This window comes from Peromyscus californicus, unplaced genomic scaffold (assembly GCF_007827085.1).
Source record: "Peromyscus californicus insignis strain IS unplaced genomic scaffold, ASM782708v3 Scaffold_24__1_contigs__length_46423439, whole genome shotgun sequence".
Classification (NCBI taxonomy): Eukaryota; Metazoa; Chordata; class Mammalia; order Rodentia; family Cricetidae; genus Peromyscus; species Peromyscus californicus.
Window position 1 is genome coordinate 31,575,465 of NW_026294535.1, and position 19,473 is coordinate 31,594,937.

Genomic DNA, 19,473 nt, shown 5'->3' on the forward strand with positions numbered 1-19,473 from the left:
TATCTACAAGTTTTTGCCTGTCTTTGTTAGATTTTAAAGGAGGCAGCATCAATAGAGGATAACAGGACAATAGCAATACATGTGTTCCCTGTGTTTGTGTGAAGAATGGAGCATAGACGGGAAGACAAATGGCAAGAAGGATTAGGACACAGGCTTCAAAGGTCTAAAATCCCCTGAGTTCTGCCTAGTGTTAACACGAGCTCCCCTTGTTGAGAGGGTAAGTTGGTGTTGAGTGTTAACCCTCCCTTTTCTGAATTCCCTATAATAACAATCAACAAGGGGAGTGCTAATTTTCCTCAAAGTCAACATCCAGGACACGCTCCTGCCATCAGACCTGTAAACAGAGTCAATTCCATGGTTAAGGAGAACAGCTAGGAATTCTGACCTTAGGAAAACCTAACACACGTTATAAAAATCATCAAGAAATTTCTAAAAGTCCTTAGCAAATATCATGCAAGGCAAACATATGTTAACCACACACAAAAATAATAATAATAAATGTCTGGAGCAAAGCAGGGAAATAAATATGTAGCTTATACACCAAGACAACGTAAGTTGAATTTCATGCCAGAAAAATAAAACACGTTATCAGCAAGGCTGCAACAGATGCTTGTCTGGTTTTATACAGTTGCGTTGCTGCATACACTGATGGCCACTCAGTATAATACTCAGGAGGACATCAGGAAGCTCAAAAATAGGAAGTCGCTTTTGCACATGCAGCTTATGGTATACCTCCATCAAACTAAAACAGCGGTCCCAAATTAAAAATATCAAATAAAATTGCCTAACTGATCAACTGTCCTCAATAAATCCTATATTTAGAAACTATGAAAGATGGGAAAGATCTTGAAAATTTATTTTTGCATTTTATAACTATAAGGTTGGAGGCCAAGAGAGATTTCATGGCTTGGAGGAGGCTCAGCATTAATTAAGAGAAATGAGAATTATTTCTCCCTACTTATTCTATTGCCTCAAGCCTCCCACAAATGCCTGCTGTCATTTTGTGTAATGGATTAAATATAACAGTAGATATGTAGAGCTTGCAAAAATATAATCACTTCTGTATCTTGAAATATATTATTTATGAATGGAAGATATAATCAACAGCAGAAAAGTTGAAACTAGGTTCATTTTTGCAAGTTCCACTTTCAATTCAAACATAAAAATTTAACCTGACTTATTAGCAAAATTATGAACTAATCTTAGCTTATAAATATCATTTATTTACTAAATAAGAGGTTTAAGGTAATTTTCTTGTGATGAATATGAAATGTCCTTCTCCATCTCTTTTAATTTTAGTTTGAAGTCTATTTTGTTAGATATTAGGATAGCTACCCCAGCTTGCTTCTTAGGTCCATTTGATTGGAAACTCTCTTTGCAACCCTTTACTCTGAGGTAATGTCTGTCTTTGAGGTTGATAGGTGTTTCTTGTATGCAGCAGAAGGATGGGTCCTGTTTTCCTACCCATTCTGTTAGTCTGCATCTTTTTATAGGTGAATTGAGTCCATTGATATTAAGAGATATTCATGACCAGTGATTGTTAACTCCTATTATTTTAGGTTTTATTAGTGGTGGCAGTAGTGTGCCTGTGTCTCCCTTCTTGGGATTTGCTGGTGTGAAGTTATCTATTGTGTTTTCATGGGTGCAGCTAACTTCCTTGGGTTGGAGTTTTCCTTCTAGTACTTTCTGTAGGGCTGGATTTGTGGATAGGTATTGTTTAAATCTTAATTAATCTTAATTAATCTCTCCTTCCATCCCAAACCAAAAATGGCCCATGAATCTCTAAGTCCCTCCCTCCTCCCTGTGCATCTCTCTGTCAGTATTCCTGGCTCCTCCATCCTCTCTATGGCTAATTCCTGTCAACTAGTCACTGGCTCCACCCGAATCCAAGGTTAATTTTATTAACTCAGTCTCATAGTTTCACAGTACAATCAAATATCCCACAACAGTTTTTTTTTTCTCAAAAAGTTTTAGAGTCCTTGCCTGCTGAGGTATGTCTTCAATTTAAAATTTAAATTTTTAAATTGCCACACAAATTACTGTGCAATATATAAAATATTTTTGAAACTCTATTTAAATACTTTTAAAAGAAATTTGAATATATAAACTAACCCAGAAGTCTTTTAGATAAATTATACATAACATATTTGTAAATACTTTTGCTTTTTTTCTTTAAAAAGCTTAGAATAGCCGGGTGGTGGTGGTGCATGCCTTTAATCCCAGCACTTGGGAGGCAGAGCCAGGTGGATCTCTGTGCATTCGAGGCCAGCCTGGGCTACCAAGTGAGTTCCAGGAAAGGTGCAAAGCTACACAGAGAAACCCTGTCTCGAAAAACCAAAAAAAAAAAAAAAAAGCTTAGAATAGTCCATACAGATATGAAAAATTATCACCATAACACAAATTTTGTTTGGTAATCAAGAAGCTACTATAATATTAGGATAGTATATCATGGCATGAGGGAATTATTTGAGTACATGGTAAAAAAAATTTAAAGCAAAAGAATGAAAGAGGAAAGATTGAAAGAAAGAAAAATAACTTATGAAAACACCTAGTTCGCAGTTTGGATTTGCCTGAGCCAGTAACTATAAACACAATCCATTTGCAAATAATAAACTTTCATTTATCAACATAGAAATAGCCATAGTTAATGTAAAAACAATTAATAGATTTTCCTCAGAGGTAAATGCTGACATCCCAGAGTAGCCTTTTCAACAACTTGTAAAGTAAGACTCCCCAGGGCCTTGTGAATGGCAAGCTTATTAATATGAACTCTCCAAACACCATGACATAAAGTGTCTGCTCAGGAGGTCATCTCCAAAATGTACCCCATACATCTTCATGCACAAGAAATGATAATTTATCACCCAGACAGAAGGATCTACTGTAAACTAATCCAAACTGCTGATGATACACTAAATCAGTTTGAGTGAAAAGTATAAATGAAGCAGGAAGCAGAGTACCGAGGGATACAGATCCACCTGATCAATGAGATGTCACGAGGCAAATGAAATGCAATGTTGACAAACACAGACTCCCTTGGTTGAAAATTAACCAAATCAAGTATTGGAGCATAAGATTGCACATTAACAGTAGCTTCAAATGAAGATTTATTTTAATCATTTTTTTTTTTTTTTTGCAGTTTCAGATAAAACTGAACAGGCTGGGCCAGTGGAATAGAATATAGGGTGTACTCTAAATAATATATTTTACATACCATAGAAAATATGAGAGGAAAAGGAAAAGGGCTACAAAGACATTCTGCCCAAAGAACGGAACCATAGTCACTCAATCTGATGCGCAAATACATGTACATAGTTAAAGGGAAATAGTAAAAATTGTATGCAGAAAATGATTTCATATCAGCTTGCCACTGGGAATCCAAATTCAATTTCTATTGCCCTTATGAAAACTTAAATGTTTTCTGAAACTGTCACGTTACAAATTCAACGGGGAAAACAAAGTAGTGGGGATAAGGGAAGGACATCCCTCTACATAGTTTATATTCATGGAGGGCACTCTTTGAGGTGAAGGGAAAAAAAAGATTTTCTCAACTATGTGATCAGAATGGAGTCTTCGTCCCTCAGCAGATAGAACCTACATCCTTCAGCAAATACGTTCGATGAATTCAGCTATTCTGAGGGCATCTGTAATGAAAAGGGCTGATTAAAGTAAATTTTGATGGCTGCTAAAACTAATCTGCAAAAGTAGCTTGGAAGGAAACTTATTCTTCAATAAATGTATATGCTCTTCTTATTTGTTGCATTAAATTTATAGTTTGTCATAGCAAATTTAACTCTTGCCTTTGTGTTTTATCTTCCAGCTTATTTTTTGATAAAGATAGAATTGTACTACAAAAATATAGCCCGATCCCAGGTGCAGTTTATTTAAATTTCAAAATGAAAAGCTTACTAAGAACAGATAAGATTGATTGCTCTCTCTGTCTTAGCATAATTGTATTTCAGGTGAACATCAATTTACTTTAAAGGACACTTCTAAGTAGCAGAATGCATCATAAATAATTCATCAATCACAGTGACTAGGAGAGTGATTTACTCCAGCAGATTCAATGGAATCAAAGTTCTAATTTTTTATAGTTGTATCTGCTCTACATTTTTAATAATTTTGATGTATCCATTCTTACATTTTCATGCTTATTACCCTAAATGCCATATATACAACTGTCTTTTCTCTTTTTTCCTTTTATTAAAAATAGATTTTTTTCATGCAATATATCCTGATTAGTTTTCCCTCCCTCTACTCCGCCCCGTTCCTCCCCAGGTCCCCTCCTATCCATATCTGCTACATTTCTGGCTCACATTAGAAAAGAACAGACTTCTAAGAGATAACAACAAAACAAAAACCACATAATTATCTCTTTTCTTTTAAAATGATTCATTTTCCTTTCAAATAAAAGTATTTTATTTTTATTGGGACAAACAGCAACTCTGTGGATCAGTAGTAAAACAAAACATAGACAGTACATAACTGAAAAACAAGTGTAAAATTTTCTCAATTATGTAATTTTAGTAAAGCTATCAATTTGTTTTCATATTACTTAAACATCTCAATTACAGTAAATAATAGCAGTTTTTCTGAAGCTCTTATGTAAGTTGTTCAGGATCTGACATGTGTAAAAAGTAGTTCAGTTTGTAAATGCCAATTAAATGCCTCTAAATCGTATACCAGTTTGGGTTTGGACAGATGATACACTGAGTGTCCTATGACGGTTTTTCTCTTTTATCATACAGAAGGAATGAACCTGCCTTGCACACCTCAAATTTCTCCATCACAGTCACAATTTGTTACTAGTAACTTCCCAAACTGTGAAACAACCTTAAAAGAAATATAACAACAAGAAAAACGGTAGCAAAAAAAATAGAAAGCATTTTACTTACTTGCAAACCCCTCTGAAAAACGGAATGGCCCATAAAATTAGCCAGCATTCTAATTAGAGCAGCACCCTGTGGAAAAAAGGTATTGGAAAGAAAAGTATTTCAACAAGTGTGAGTCCAGCAGTGCCACATGTCAATCAAGAAGGGCTCACTCTGTTCACTCTGTTCTATTTGGAAAATATTCAAGGAGGAAAACATGAAATAACATGTTTACAGGTTGCAAAATCCATGTTGGGTACATCTAAATGTTTTCTGGATCAAAACCTACTACTTCAAGGTGAAAATCCCTCAGACACAGTATCTCAAGAAACAGTCTGTAATTAGGAGTAATAAATACTTCTGTGAACATGGTACATGGCAAACTTAATAAAGCACGGTACTTACACTCAAAAGCCCATGATCGAGTAACCTAAGGATACCCATGGTAAGAAATATTCATAGGAAAGCATAATCTGCAGGTACTCTAGCTGTTCACTGAACTCCTAACTCATGTGGGAATACTTTACAGCAAAAGCGAAGAAGAGAGTGTGAAGTAGTCTGGTTATCCGGGTTCAAACTCTGTCTCTGCTAATGTCTTAACACTTTACCAGGACGAATGATTAGACCTCTCTTCTCTTATTTTCTTCGCTTGCAACATAGAGTTACCAACAATCCTATACAGTGAGACAGTTTTGAAGATTAATTAGTGTGTATGTATGTATGTATATGTGTGTGAAGTACATACATTGAAATTAGTGTATGTGTGTGTGTGTAAAGTACATATTTCAAAAATTAGTATATATATATGTGTGTGTGTGTGTGTGTGTGTGTGTGTGTGTATGAAGTATATATATTAAGAAGTTGTGTGTGTATCTGTGTAGAATAGTTCAAAACAGGGTCTGAAAGATAGTGTGAGTCATCAATGCTATTTTCATGATGGCCCAATATTTTTGTCATATCTATTTCTTATAGAGGCTAGATGCAGTTATATGTACCTATATCTAAGGAAGTGTATGTAGTTAATATATTTTGATTAATAAAATAAAATACTAAATTAGAAAATTGAATACTACTATTATAATGAATATAGAATACTATCAGTGCAATATGTGAATAAGTAATCAACTTGAAGCAATCCAAGCAAGGAGGGGTTTAGCCAGGATGATCACAAACCTGAATGTAAACTACAAATTAGTCTTCTAGACATCACTAGTTCATACTGAGCTGCTCAGGGGTTATTAAGCAGTGACTGTCTAAGTATAAATGACAGTCTAGGTTTAGTAGAAATTCCTTTGTGCCTACATATCCCTCTCCACCATCCTTACAAATGCATATACTGCAGTAACTCCTCTATCCAAGGTGTCTCTTTTAACTTGTATTAATGCACATCAGTTGTACATGCTGATGAGGTTCACTATGACATCTCAATGCACGCACCCAGGGTATCCTCTTCAAAGAGAGAACCCTACAACGCTCATCAATCCTACACTGCCCTGCCACAGTCAGACACAACTGTGATTTTCCACTGTTTGACACTAAAACTGTTTCCTTTAATTTTGGAACTATGATGCAATATAATATTCTCACTCCATTAGTCAATCACCCTTAAAGCACTCTCATAAAAAAAAAAAAATCTCAGTTTCCCGAAGAACTTGTTCCTCAAATGAGGATGTTATCATCATCTCAACAAATAATGAGCTGACAAACCATAAAGTTTTATGCCCCTCCAGATATATTTCCCTCTCTCATCTTCTACTTCTTTCTCTCTCTATGTATAATATTTTGCTTCTTGCTCTCTGTCTTCTGCACACTTGTATAAGTCCATAAAACATAAGCATTTATGATTCAATCTAGGGAGCGGGTGAGAATCCCCTGTAGAAGGCATCAGCTCTGCTCCCTGAATTTCCTTGACAAGCTCTGCTCCTATGTATTTTCCAATCTAGTCTACCCACCCTGAGGGGAAAATCTGTCAGTTCTTCAACAACACTAACCCCTGCCACCTGGGGAGGGAGAGACTCCTAGGCAGTCAGCTCCAACTTCCCTTCAGAGCAGAAGAGCCATCTTCAAATGATTTAAGTGGTTCCCTCCAGGTAATGATGACTTGGTCCCTTGTCGGGCTATAAAAACTATCAGTTTGGCGTGAACTAATGACAAAAGAGTACTTTGTAATCATAAAGCATGGGCCTGTTCTTCCCGTCTTAGCAAGGCTGGAGCAGGGTGCTGAGAAATAAGACATAGAAATATAGCCAATATTCAAAAGTCATAACAACACTGAGTTCTTCATTATTGTTATATCCTATAACTCAATTACATTTCAGAAAATAAATTATCTGGATATTTTGATGTTGCCTGGAGCAGTCTACACTCTTCTATATTTAACTGACCTTTTCTGGTGATTGCTAATTTTTTTAAATGCCTATTTTAAAAAAGTCTGCAAAGAGGTGTCAGTCAGTATATAGGACACTTACTATGCATGGCTATAACAAAGGCCACACCTTATAGCATAGCTAAAGTCACCCCACATACTTCTGTTTTGAGGAAAGTACTGAATCACATTTCTCTGTATCTTGAAAATATTTATTTACCTAGCTAGCCTCACTTATAATGTGGCAAATTATCTTCACTTATGATTGAAAGTTCCAGCCTCAAGAAAATGAATTGGACATTTAAGCACCTTGAGGAGCTTTATGGAATGGAATTGTACTGTTTCTTAAGAAAAGTCATCATGACTTTATAAAGCAAGGTCCAGGGGGATATACTGTGCTATCTGACTGATTTATTTAGGATATCATAAATATATCACAAAAGGGGCTTGTAAACTCAATCATAGTTTTTCTTCTTCTGTCCTTTATTTTTTTGGTTCAATTTGTAATAATTTGAGTACCTAATGCTTTCAAAGATGACACTGAATATATCCAGAGAAAGGACCCCCTCTCCTCAGATTTAGCACATTCCTTCCCTGCAGTTGGCTAAGATGAGCTCCCTTAATTCAATAATGGTTGACAAAGAGAGAAACTGTCTGCACATATGGCAATTACTTTGTATTCTTGAACACTAGCTATTCATCAAGGATATAGCCTTTATTGTTTCACTGGTATGTTTCACAATATGTAATCACTTTTTAAGAGAAGGTAATCTTACAAACTCAATTATTTCCTTAGCATATGTTTAGTGAGATGGTAGTTTGGTCAATAGCCCACAGAATACAAATAGGGTTGATGTAAACATACCTCATCCCTATGGGATTGAAGGGTCTAAAGAGTGACATTTCTGTTAGGCCTGGAAAGGTGGACATGCTCAGGCCCCATCTACATGATGTAACAGGAATAGTATTTACATAGTCAGGCAGGTGAGGAGGTGAGAAACCTGAAATATCGAAGGTCATACAGATAGGAAGGCAGGAAGCCTCATAATGGGAGATTGTGTTTGAAGTAGATTTTAGAAGCTTGAACTGCAGAACTAAAGTATGTTGGAAGGTGAGGGCTGTTGTTTTTCTCTCTAGGCGGGCCTGCCACCCAGCTCCTAAATAAATCACACATGGAGACTTATTCTTAACTATGAATGTCCAGCCTTACCTTGGCTTTTTCTTGCCATCTTTCCTTAACTTAAATTATCCCATCTATCTTTTACCTTTGGGCTTTTCCTGTTCTTACTTCTGTAATTCTTACTTCTACTGTGTGGCTCGCCCGTGATGTCCTCCTCCGTCTCTGGCTCCTAGATCTCTCTCTTCTCCCAGATGTCTCCTTCTATATATTCTCTCTGCCTGCCTGCCCCACCTATTTCTCTCTCCTGCCTCACTATTGGCTGTTCAATTCTTCATTAGACCATCAGTGTTTTAAACAGGCACAGTAACACAGCTTCACAGAGTTAAACAAATGCAACATAAACAAAAGTAACACACCTCAAAATAATATTCTACTACAGAGGGCTTAAGTATGATACCCCAGAACAGGTAAGATAACCAGAAACAAACAAGAGGAATGAGTGGTAGCAAGACAGTTTAACAAATGTGACAGAGGCAGGTTGGATTTCTAGTCTAAGATAAGAGAAGATGACCTGGAAGACATGCATAGATAGACACTTTAGGAGAAACTAGCTAAACTGGTAAAAATCACTTGGAAAATGTGAAGTTTTCAAAATAGGTAGAGAAGCAGAGGACTAGAGAGGAAAGGCAACAAAGAAATGAGCTATGGGAGAGGGCATAGCTGGAGACATAAACGGGGTTAGGAGTAAGTAAGAATGCCAGAGAAGTGTGCTCTTGTTTCAATGAAGGCGACAGAAAATACAATCTATAGGTCTTTCTACAGACCATATCGTCTTCCCCGTAGTACTCAGGATAAACACTCAGGAAATTAAAATTAAAAGCAAAGGGGGATGCTAGAGTGTGACAAACAGCAGAAAGCAACCTGGGTATGAGCAGAGTCATGGAAGATATGGCTGAGACTTGTGCTTTTAACTTCAAGGAAAATAGTATTTAACAGAGGAATGTAGTCAGTGACAATTAGGAAAGACCTATTTTAATATCCCGTGGGTGTGAATGAAGCTAAAAGGATGTGAACACGAGGCATTTGTGTTTTGCTTATTTTTGGTTTTTCAAGACAGGGTTTCTCTGTGTAGCCCTGCCTGTTCTGGAACTCTTTCTCTCTCTCTTTCTGCAGACTAGCCTGGCATCAAACTCACAGAGATCCACTTGTCTGTACCTCCTTGGGAGCTGGGATTAAAAGTGTGTACCACTACCCACCACCTGGCCTTTTTTTATTTTTAATGTGAGAGAAATTGTCGCTCCAAGAAATAATAACTGAATAGAGATGATTGCAGATCAAGAGATGGGTATTGGAACAAACTTCCAGGAAAAAGAAGAGGAGAACCTGTTAGTCTTGGAAAGAATGAGCATAGGTTTCCTGAGAAAAAAAACTGAAGAGGGAAAGGTGGGGGGGGAGAGGTCACGAAGAGATTTTAGAAACCAAAGCACAAGATGGAAACAGTCTGAACACAACAGACCGCAGCTGTACAAGGAGGCGTGGTCTGTCTGTTTCTCCACTGAGGACCCACCACCCAAAACACTTCCTGGTACACAAATGATTCCCAGATAAGCAAAGGTCTGTCTCTTTCAACAATGCAAAGGCCGTCTTTAGATTATGTCATCCTGAGAGTAGAACTAGATTTCCAGATAACTGCAGTGAGTAGGGAGGAGGGAAACTTGTGGAGCGATAGAAAGCCCTGTCTTAGCAGAAATCACTCAAAATGTATCATTCACTAAGGAATAATGGTGCGATACAGTCATGATGAAACAAAGAAGGTATCATTATTTTGTCTAATCAGAAGTTTGAGGCTCAGAACAATTGTATAACTTGCTAAAGTGACCCAAATTAAGTCAAAGAGGTATGATTAGACACCCACTTATATCCAACTCCAAATCATTCGCTTTAACTGATGGAGGTTACTGTCTTAGGATCTGCAATCAAGATCGAATCTAGACACTTTTGAAAATCATTGTACAAAATGAGAACCTAGAGAGAAAAATGTTGCAGAATATTGTTTTAACTAGGCGAAAATGTGTTACATTTATCTTGCAGAATATTACTTTAACTGTGTAAAGGTGTAATACATTTGTCTATGTTGCATTTGTTTAATGATGGAAGGGTGTGTGTCTATTTATGTAAAGATGTGTTTGTATTTGTTTCACCTTGCCTGCCTAAGGCAACTGAATGGTCTAATAAGAAGCTAAGCAGCCAATAGCTAGGTAGAGAAAGGATACATGGGGCTGGCAGGCAGAGAGAATAATTGGAGGAGAAATCTAGGCTCTGGGAGAATGAGGAGAAGAAGAGAGAAGAGAAAGAGGAGAAAGGGAGGCAGGTCAAGCCACCAGCCAGTCAGACACGAGAGGCAGTGAAAGTAAGATATACAGAAGGGAAGAAAAGTAAAAAGCCCCCAGGCAAAAAGGTAGATAAAGAGAAACAGGTTAATTTAAGTTAAAAGAGCTAGCCGGAAATGAGCCTGAGCTGGGCTGAGCATTCGAAACTAGTAATAAGTCTCTGTGTGATGGTTGGTGGTTCAAAAGAAAAGGCCTGGCTACAGGAAGAAAAAGAAGAAAAAGAAAACAGAGAAATTGTTAGGATTGTTCAGTTTAGAATTAGTAGCATTCTGACAGCAGAGGAGGAAAGGAAACTAATCCAATAAGATGTGAAATGACTTTCCAATACTCTCGGGCTGGAAATTAAGTGGAACATTTGGAGGACATGGGAGAATGAGGCATGTTGGTATACTAAGAAACACCAAGCTGCCTTGGCACCAGTTCAGTGCAAACCCAAGGCTACAGAAGTCGAACGTGTGTGGAGACACACTGCCCAGATCGCCTGCAGCTTCTGCTTTCTCCCCGCTTGGAAGATCGGGATTAATTCGGTAGAGTAGTTGGCAGTATGACGATCCCCAAGTAGGATCTATCTACCTTGGGTTCGTCACAGTCATCAGCTGGTAATCAGTCTTTACTAACAGGAGTCTAAACAAAACTGGAAGTTTCTTTTCAAGCCCCGTAAAAGTCTTTGGGTAATGAACCTTCTATTCTGCGGGCATATGCTTTATGGTTCATTCAACTGTTAAGCTGGAAGGAGTTGAGTAGCCCCACATCACTGCTTCCATTTTGCAGATGGGAGAGACAGTAGCAAAGGGATGAGGCCATTTGTTTACTATCTATGGGCACAGTCAGTACTGGAACTTGTCTCTGACCTAATTAGCTCCCATCCACTTCACTGTTTTTCATTTTAGTTCCTTAAAAGACAAAGAAACCTATGCAGTGAGAAAGCCCTGTTCTATTCTGCATTGTTGAAAGGGTTAATATATTGATTTCAAAATCAAAGTGCTTTTCAAATGATAACTTTCAGAAAGATGTCTCTTCACTAAGCATGGACACACATAGAGAGAGAGTACACCATTCTGACATAATCTGTTAATGTAGAATGTCTTTGGTCTGAAGGAAGAGAGTACATTAAATCCTCCCACGTTTTTTTTTTTAAAAAAAAATGCTTTCCTCTTTTAAAGATAATATGAACTATTTTAGCATGTGAAAAATGGGGTAGGGGAGGAAAATACCTAATCTTGAATATCCCTGACTCACATACTGATTGAACTCCCTGCATATGTTCCCCTCCTTGTTCTCTTTCAAATTCATACACTCTTTTATCCATCAGTTGTTAGATACATATGTCTGTGTGTACATCAGTACATAAATATAAGCTGCTCAGTCTGTAAAATATTTATATACATACATACATACATACACACACGTGTGTGTGTGTGTGTGTGTGTGTGTGTGTGTGTGTGTGTGTGTGTGTGTGTGTGTGTTTTCAGAGCTGATCGTTTGGTACTAATAACAAATTGGTATGATCTTCCCCGGAAAAACACTATTTTTCCTGCTCTCAGCATGCTTTAGCTGCCTGTAATTATATCATAATCTAAAGGAAAAGAATAAGAGTAGACAGAGGATGAAAACGGGAATAAAATTAATTCTAATCATGAAAGCAAAATTAATGCCCAATTGCTCCATCACCCACGCTTAGAACCTTGGAGTCCTCTTTGATTTATTGCTTCCTGAGGCCAAGCCTCTACCTCTGTGAAGCTGAATTATTTCACGGCCCCTTAATGACAGCCCCTGATGCATTCTCACCCTCACAAATCTATCCTGTGGGCCACATCAAACTAATTTTAATAATTACTTTGGAAGCCTAATGTCTGCTAAGCTCTCTTGTTCTGCTGTCAACTCAAGCTTGTTAGGTGATTTAGATATCTACTAGTACACTTAAGAGGTAGCAGTGATGACAGCGACAATTCTATTGTTTCAATTAAGAACAAGAAGGAGGTCCACCTCTATTTTTTGACTACTCATTAAATTTATTCATAAAACAGTTGGAATAGTGTTTGCCATATAATAGCTTCAATACAGTTATATTGAATTGTGGTCATCTAAATTCCTTATCTCCCAAAATCTTTACTTCTAACCACCATCCTAAGGTTATAATCAAGGCCATAATAATTCCCAAACTACAGAAGTAAGGACAGGCAGATAAATTACTTCAAGGACACCCTGGTCTACATAATAAGTTCCAGGACAACCAGAGCTATACAGAGAGACCATGCCAAAAAACCAAAAGAAGAGTATGGATAAACATGATATTGTATATAGAGATAAATCAATGTGAAAGGATAAAACTAAAAGCAAAGTTAATAAAATGGGACACCAAAGAAGTGGTTACATGATCAAAAATTAAACATAAGAATCTGTAAATAAAGAACAATAAAAAAGTAAGTTTCTAGACTTTAAAAATGATCAAGGAAAAAAGACAAGAAAAAAATCACACAAATGAGTGATATTAAGGGGGGAAGGTGAGGCTTTAACTATAGAAAATGTTAAAAATTAAAGTTACTATGACTTCTATCAACTTTTGTATTATGTATGAAAATTCTGATAGAAAGAATTTTCAATATATTTTAATTTTTTTAAAGATGAACAAGAAGTAAAAAGGCTAACAAGAGGTTCAAAAATCATAAATTCTAAATTTACACTCTCCAAAACAAGGTTTACATGTGAGCAAACTTTTAAGGGAATTTTATAACATGTAAATACTTTGTTCTAGAAAAAGTACAACAAATTAATTGAAAAGAATAAAAAATTCCTAACTTTAGATGATGTGGAAAAACTACTATGTAATCTGTGAAAATAAGTGTGTGTGTGTGTGTGTGTGTGTGTGTGTGTGTGTGTGTGTGTGTGTGTTTGGATAGAATGATTCTAGAAATTCCTCTTATATAAAAATATCATATATAGCACATATGTAATATATTAATATGAATACAACTTAATCAGTGAATTACACCTTGTTATATATAGAAAGCAGGAAATACAAAGTGACAGGGAGATTTACTTTATAACCTCAGTTGTAAATGTATTGCATTAATGTTTTAAAGAAGAAAATTCATTTAACTTCAATATCTAGAAAGGACTTTTGATGAGATTATTCAAACACTTTAAAAATTATTGCATATCTTAATAAACTAGGAAGTAATAGGAATCCATTATTGTATCTTAGGGTATCCTCCAAAAAATAAAATCAGTGGGGAAACATTTTACCAATTTCTGTGAACATGGAAATAACTTGTGAATGCACTCTATTAATATTTATATTTAAAATACAATGAAAGAGGCCACGCGGTGGTGGTGCACGCCTTTAATCCCAGCACTCGGGAGGCAGAGGCAGGCGGATCTCTGTGAGTTCGAGGCCAGCCTGGGCTACCAAGTGAGTTCCAGGAAAGGCGCAAAGCTACACAGAGAAACCCTGTCTCAAAAAACCAAAAAAAAAAAAAAAAAATACAATGAAAGAAATGAACGAACAAAGGAAATGCAAAAGAGAAATTAAGCAACAAGTAAACATTGTTCAGCAATGATGTGAAAGTTCTTGTGGAAACTAAAGACAATCTATGGAATTAATCTATAAAATCAATACAATAATGTATCAATGCTGCCCAAAACAAGATCAGTCAATAAAAATCTAAAAGTTTAGTGTATCTTTGAAAACTAACCAAAGGAATAAATTCATAGAATCCTGTTCTCAAAAGAAGCTACAAACAAATGAAGCAAAGCCAAAAGCAATAAGGAGAATGTCAAAGGTGTTCAGCTCTCATAGGGAAAATTGTATAGCTTATCCAAACACATAGCACTAAAGAGGGATGATTACATTTACCGTAAGGATAGTCATTACAAACATCAAATTTTTCACAATCATATATTCTTCCAAATATTTTTCAGTTTTTTTTCTTTATCTGAAAATTCACAATGATAAATTAACAGAATTTTAAGTCAGAGAAATGTAAAAATAAGCTTTACTTTGCATAACATACCTCTGAATCTGGAGTGGTTACAGCCCAGAGAGCAGTGGTGGGCTGGGAAGTCAGGATAAGGACTACCAAGTGACCTATCCTGATGTCAGCTGTAGCTGAGTGATGATACTTATTCTTTTTTTTAAAAAGATTTAGCTATTTATTATATATACATATTCTCATTACAGATGGTTGAGAAGCACCATGTGGTTGCTGGGAATTGAACTCAGGACCTCTGGAAGAACAGTCAGTGCTCTTAACCACTGAGCCATCTCTCCAGCCCGATACTTATTCTTAAAGGACCAGTAGAAAGGCCGTGGGGAATTCAATATAAAATACTGAAATGATCAATTATCTAATCAAAAATTAAACTACATTTGATACCATAACAGAAAGAAACAGTAACAAATATACAAACTGATGAGTCATTAAAGACCTCCAAATAAAAATACAAACGTTTAAAAATATTAGTAGAAAATGTAAGAAAGTAGCTTTATAATTTGTTAATAACAGGTGATGGTACATTAAAAATCAAAAGTAAAAAGTCTACAAAAAATGGACAGACCAACACTAAACTTCAAAACCTATATGAAAAATAAGCAGTAAAATTGGCCTATCAGTCTCACTAGCAACTAACAGCTAGTTTACAAAATACAAAAGAACATTTCTCTTTAACTAATGATAAAAAAAAGAATAATCAAACATTAAAAAGACAAAAGCAAATCTACCGGATTATGGGAAATAGATATAAATTGAAAATTCAAGAAATAATAAACTCACAAAGAGAATCTGAGGAGTAAGGAAATACAAATTAAAAACAGTATAATGGTGTTATACAGTCATAAACCAAAGAAGCAGCTGAAACTGAGAAAATGCCAACCATCAGGGAAGACTTGGAATACAGTTTCCTAGGTGCTTCTAAGGCATTATGTACACAGAACCAATGCCTGAAAAGAAAGAGCATGCTAAGGTAAACTTACAGATTATGTTTATTTGGAACATGGGTAATAATTCCATGCTTGCTAGACCTAAAAAAAAAAAATGATGCAGACTGTAACCCACATTCTAGACCAAACAGCAGTCAATTAACAACTTGGTAAAATGATGCTGTGAGTCAGGAGAAAGTTTGGAGCAAGAAAGACCAGCCTGCCATGTGGAGTAAGTACAGATGCATAGGGCAAACAAAACATGAAAAAAGAGCCCCTTGCTTCTCTACAAGCAGGGGGGGGGGGGGTTACAGAAAGCCATTCAATCCATAATAAGAAAAAGAATGAAGGGGAAATGGCCAATGTTTTAGTAACAACCCTAAATAGTGTTTCTGTGGAGAATATTCATTGTGATAAAATGTGCTTCAAAGAGTGAGTCAACTGAGATGAAGACTAATAAAATTTCTCAATGTGAAATTAATTTTTGACATGATGGAAGAGATTTGATCAACTGGTAAGAATAAAAGCTCACAGCAATTTTAAAAGAAAGAGAATGGTGAAATTATGTGGGTTTTTTTTCTCTAAAAGAACATAATACTAGGTAAATGTAAATCAAGGAACTTTCTTAGTAAGATGCAAACATTGTAATATTTTATACAGACCAGAGTGATTGAGTAGAGAAAGAAAAATTGGATGAATCACAAGAAAAAAAGGCAATGCTGTAGAACTACCTGGAGTAGACAGTAGGATGAGTCCAGCATACAGTGAAGGGGTGTTCACATCACAGCAAAGACATTCATCTGCTTCAATGAAGAGCCAGGGAAATGAAAGACAAGGTTTGACAGGCAAGATACAAGGGATTAGAGATGAGAGGACACTGGCTCCTTTATTGCTTCTTTTATTTCATGGAAAAAAGAAACAGAGTCATCCTATGAAGACAAGTAGGAATAAAAGAGTGTAGACAATGAGGAAAGAAAAACAAAGGTATCCACTGTCCATCACACTGAAAAATTACCTTGGGAAATGTAGACACCACACCTTACCCACCAGTGATTCCTGACCAGGCCACATAACATAAGGATGTAATGAGAAAGATGCCATTTGTAACAATGCTTTTAATTTACTTAGATCCATGAACATGAAGACAAATTTGCAAATATGCCTTTATTCTAGTTTTATGGCAGCTATAAATATAAACATGTGGATGAAATGATATTCTATTTGATCATTGGATGTCTGCTACTGTAACAAGCATCCAATAGCATTAACTTATAAAAGGAAAAAGTTTATTTCAGCTCACAGTTATAGAGACTCTAACCCATGACTGACAGGCAGTGTGGCTACGGGGCTTGTAATGAGACCACACATAATGTTGGGAGCTCATGGCAGAGCAAAATCACTTGCATCATGGCTGAAACAGAAAGTAGACATAGAAGGAAGGAGATGCATTCCTGCTATCCATAGAGGTGAGGGCTTCTGGGAAGTCACTATTTTTTATCTTCACTTTCTGCCACCTTCCAGATGCACTCTATGACCTAGTCCTTGACATATGGGCCTTGGAGGTCATTTTAACCTATAGCAGTTGATCTGTTATCTCTAGGAAAAGAAACCAGGATGTAGAATAGGAAAGGGTTAGATGAGGGCTTTTAACTATCACTTTACTCATTTGACAGAACATTAGTAACTATGTCCAACAAACTAGTGACATTTTACTGTTTGTTTTTGAGGTAATGAATATATGACACAATTTTCTATATGTCTGAAATTTGTCTTAGGATTTTTATTTAAAAATGCCAAATATACTTATTTGGAAAAATTGTCAATCTATACACCTTACAATCTCATTATCAGTTCTACATGTTATATAAATGTCTTATCACTCTGAAACTTTCTGATGTATTTGTAGCAGTTCCTAGCAGTATTTTTATCATAAAGTTTGCTTATTTAAAACTGACTTATCCATAGAGAAAAATGTTGACTAGAAATAGCCATAGACTTAGTATAAATCTCCCCACAATTATGATTATATGAATAATAATTTGCTTGAAAAATCAACATAATAACCTCAACAGAGAAAAGCGTGTTCTTGTAGTATGTGGCAATTAATACAGAGATCTACAACTGGTCAACTTGGAGAGAATAAGAGATTTCAGCATTCTCAGTCCAAAATGTGATGTCCATATCACACACCTCTCCACAAGATTCAAGGATCTATGCAGAGGAAGACATGAAAAGATTGAAAGATCCAGATGAGATGGATGCCTTCAAGGAAACTGTCTTTCCCATACACAATAGAGTAGATGCTCCTATAAAGTCACAGTGGTTGTGGTAGAATGCACGTGTCCTGCACACGCTCAAGCCAGACAAAATCCCAGCATAGAGCAAGGAAGGTTTTCGTGTAGTCACATGCTTAGCTGTGGAGGAGTTTTGGTATTGGATTGCTGCTGGCATAAGGAAGTCAGTCAGTGGAGTGACATCTCATAATAACTACACTCCAGAAGAAGCAACACCCAGGAGTAGCTGGCCAATGTAAACTGGGCTTGATGAGTGGACAGAAGGAAGGAAAAGAAATTAGGTGGATAGGGAGGTAGGGAAGGAGTTGGGGGAGAGGACTAAATATAATCAAAACATATTGTATGAAATTCTCAAAGAATTAATGACAACATTTACAAAAGCCAACTTAATTAAGTAGTTAATATATGGTAACTTATGCAAAAATATGATGGTATTAACAACTGTTACAGAATAGTGATAAAATATTTATTTTCATTTTTTTTAAATCCTAAAATGCCACAAACCAGTGTTGATTGGATAAAGGGGATTTAATTTTGTTTTCAGAAGTTAAGGCAACATAATTTGCTGACACATGGTATGTACTCACTCATAAATGGATATTAGCTATAAAATAAAGGATAACTATCCTACAATCCACAGACCCAGAGAGACTAGGCAACAAGGAGGGTCCAAGTGGGGGATGCCCAGATCCCCTTGGGAAGGGGAAATAGAAGAAATTTTGTAAGTGGATTGAGTGCAGGTGGGGATGGAAACATGAGCAATAAGGTTGGGAGTTGTGTGGGGGGGATAGTATTGAAAGAAACAACTAGAAAGTGGGGGGGCATTTGGGGGCCAGGTAGAAGCATGGCACAGGGGATTCTCCCAGGAATCTACAAGGGATGGCCCCAGCTAAGACTCCTAGCAATAACAGACACATAGCCTGAATTGGCCATCTCCTATAATGAGGCAAGACTCCCAGCGGAAGGATTGGGACACTAACCAGCCACATAATCTTCAACCTACAGTATTCCCTGCCTAAGGTAAGGGTAGCCTAGAGAGCTAGAGAGTGCCCAACCAATGACTGATTTAGCATGAGACCCATGCCATGAGAAGGAGCCACCCCTGAAACTGCCTGGAGGGCCAGAATCCACAGGCTGGATGACACAGAGACCTAGGAGATAACCAAATATGACTAGATTAAAAAAAAGTCAATATAGTGATGCCTAATGATATTATGCCATACTCATAGATTAGTGCCTAGCCCAATTGTTATCAGAGAAGCTTCATCCAGCAACTGTTGGAAACAGATGCCGAGACCCACAGTCAAACATTAGGCCAAGCTCAGGGAATCCCACTGAAGAGAGGGAGGAAAGATTGTAGGAACCAGAGGGATCAAAGACATCACAAGAAAACCTACAGAGTCAACTAATCTGGGCTCATAGGAGCTCACAGAGTCTGAATTGACAACCAGGGAGCCTGCATGGTACTGACATAGGCCTTCTACATTTATGTGACTGTTGTGTAGCTTGGTCTTC

General features: G+C 36.7%; 1 protein-coding gene across 1 annotated transcript in view; it reads right to left on the reverse strand.

Annotated features, from left to right (window-relative positions):
- Trhde (thyrotropin releasing hormone degrading enzyme) overlaps positions 1 to 19,473 on the reverse strand; it is a 396,564-nt gene that overhangs the window by 117,910 nt on the left and 259,181 nt on the right. The window contains exon 7 of the mRNA XM_052753383.1: positions 4,896 to 4,961. Coding sequence (XP_052609343.1) covers positions 4,896 to 4,961 — 66 coding nt within the window. The remainder of the gene's footprint in view (positions 1 to 4,895; positions 4,962 to 19,473) is intronic.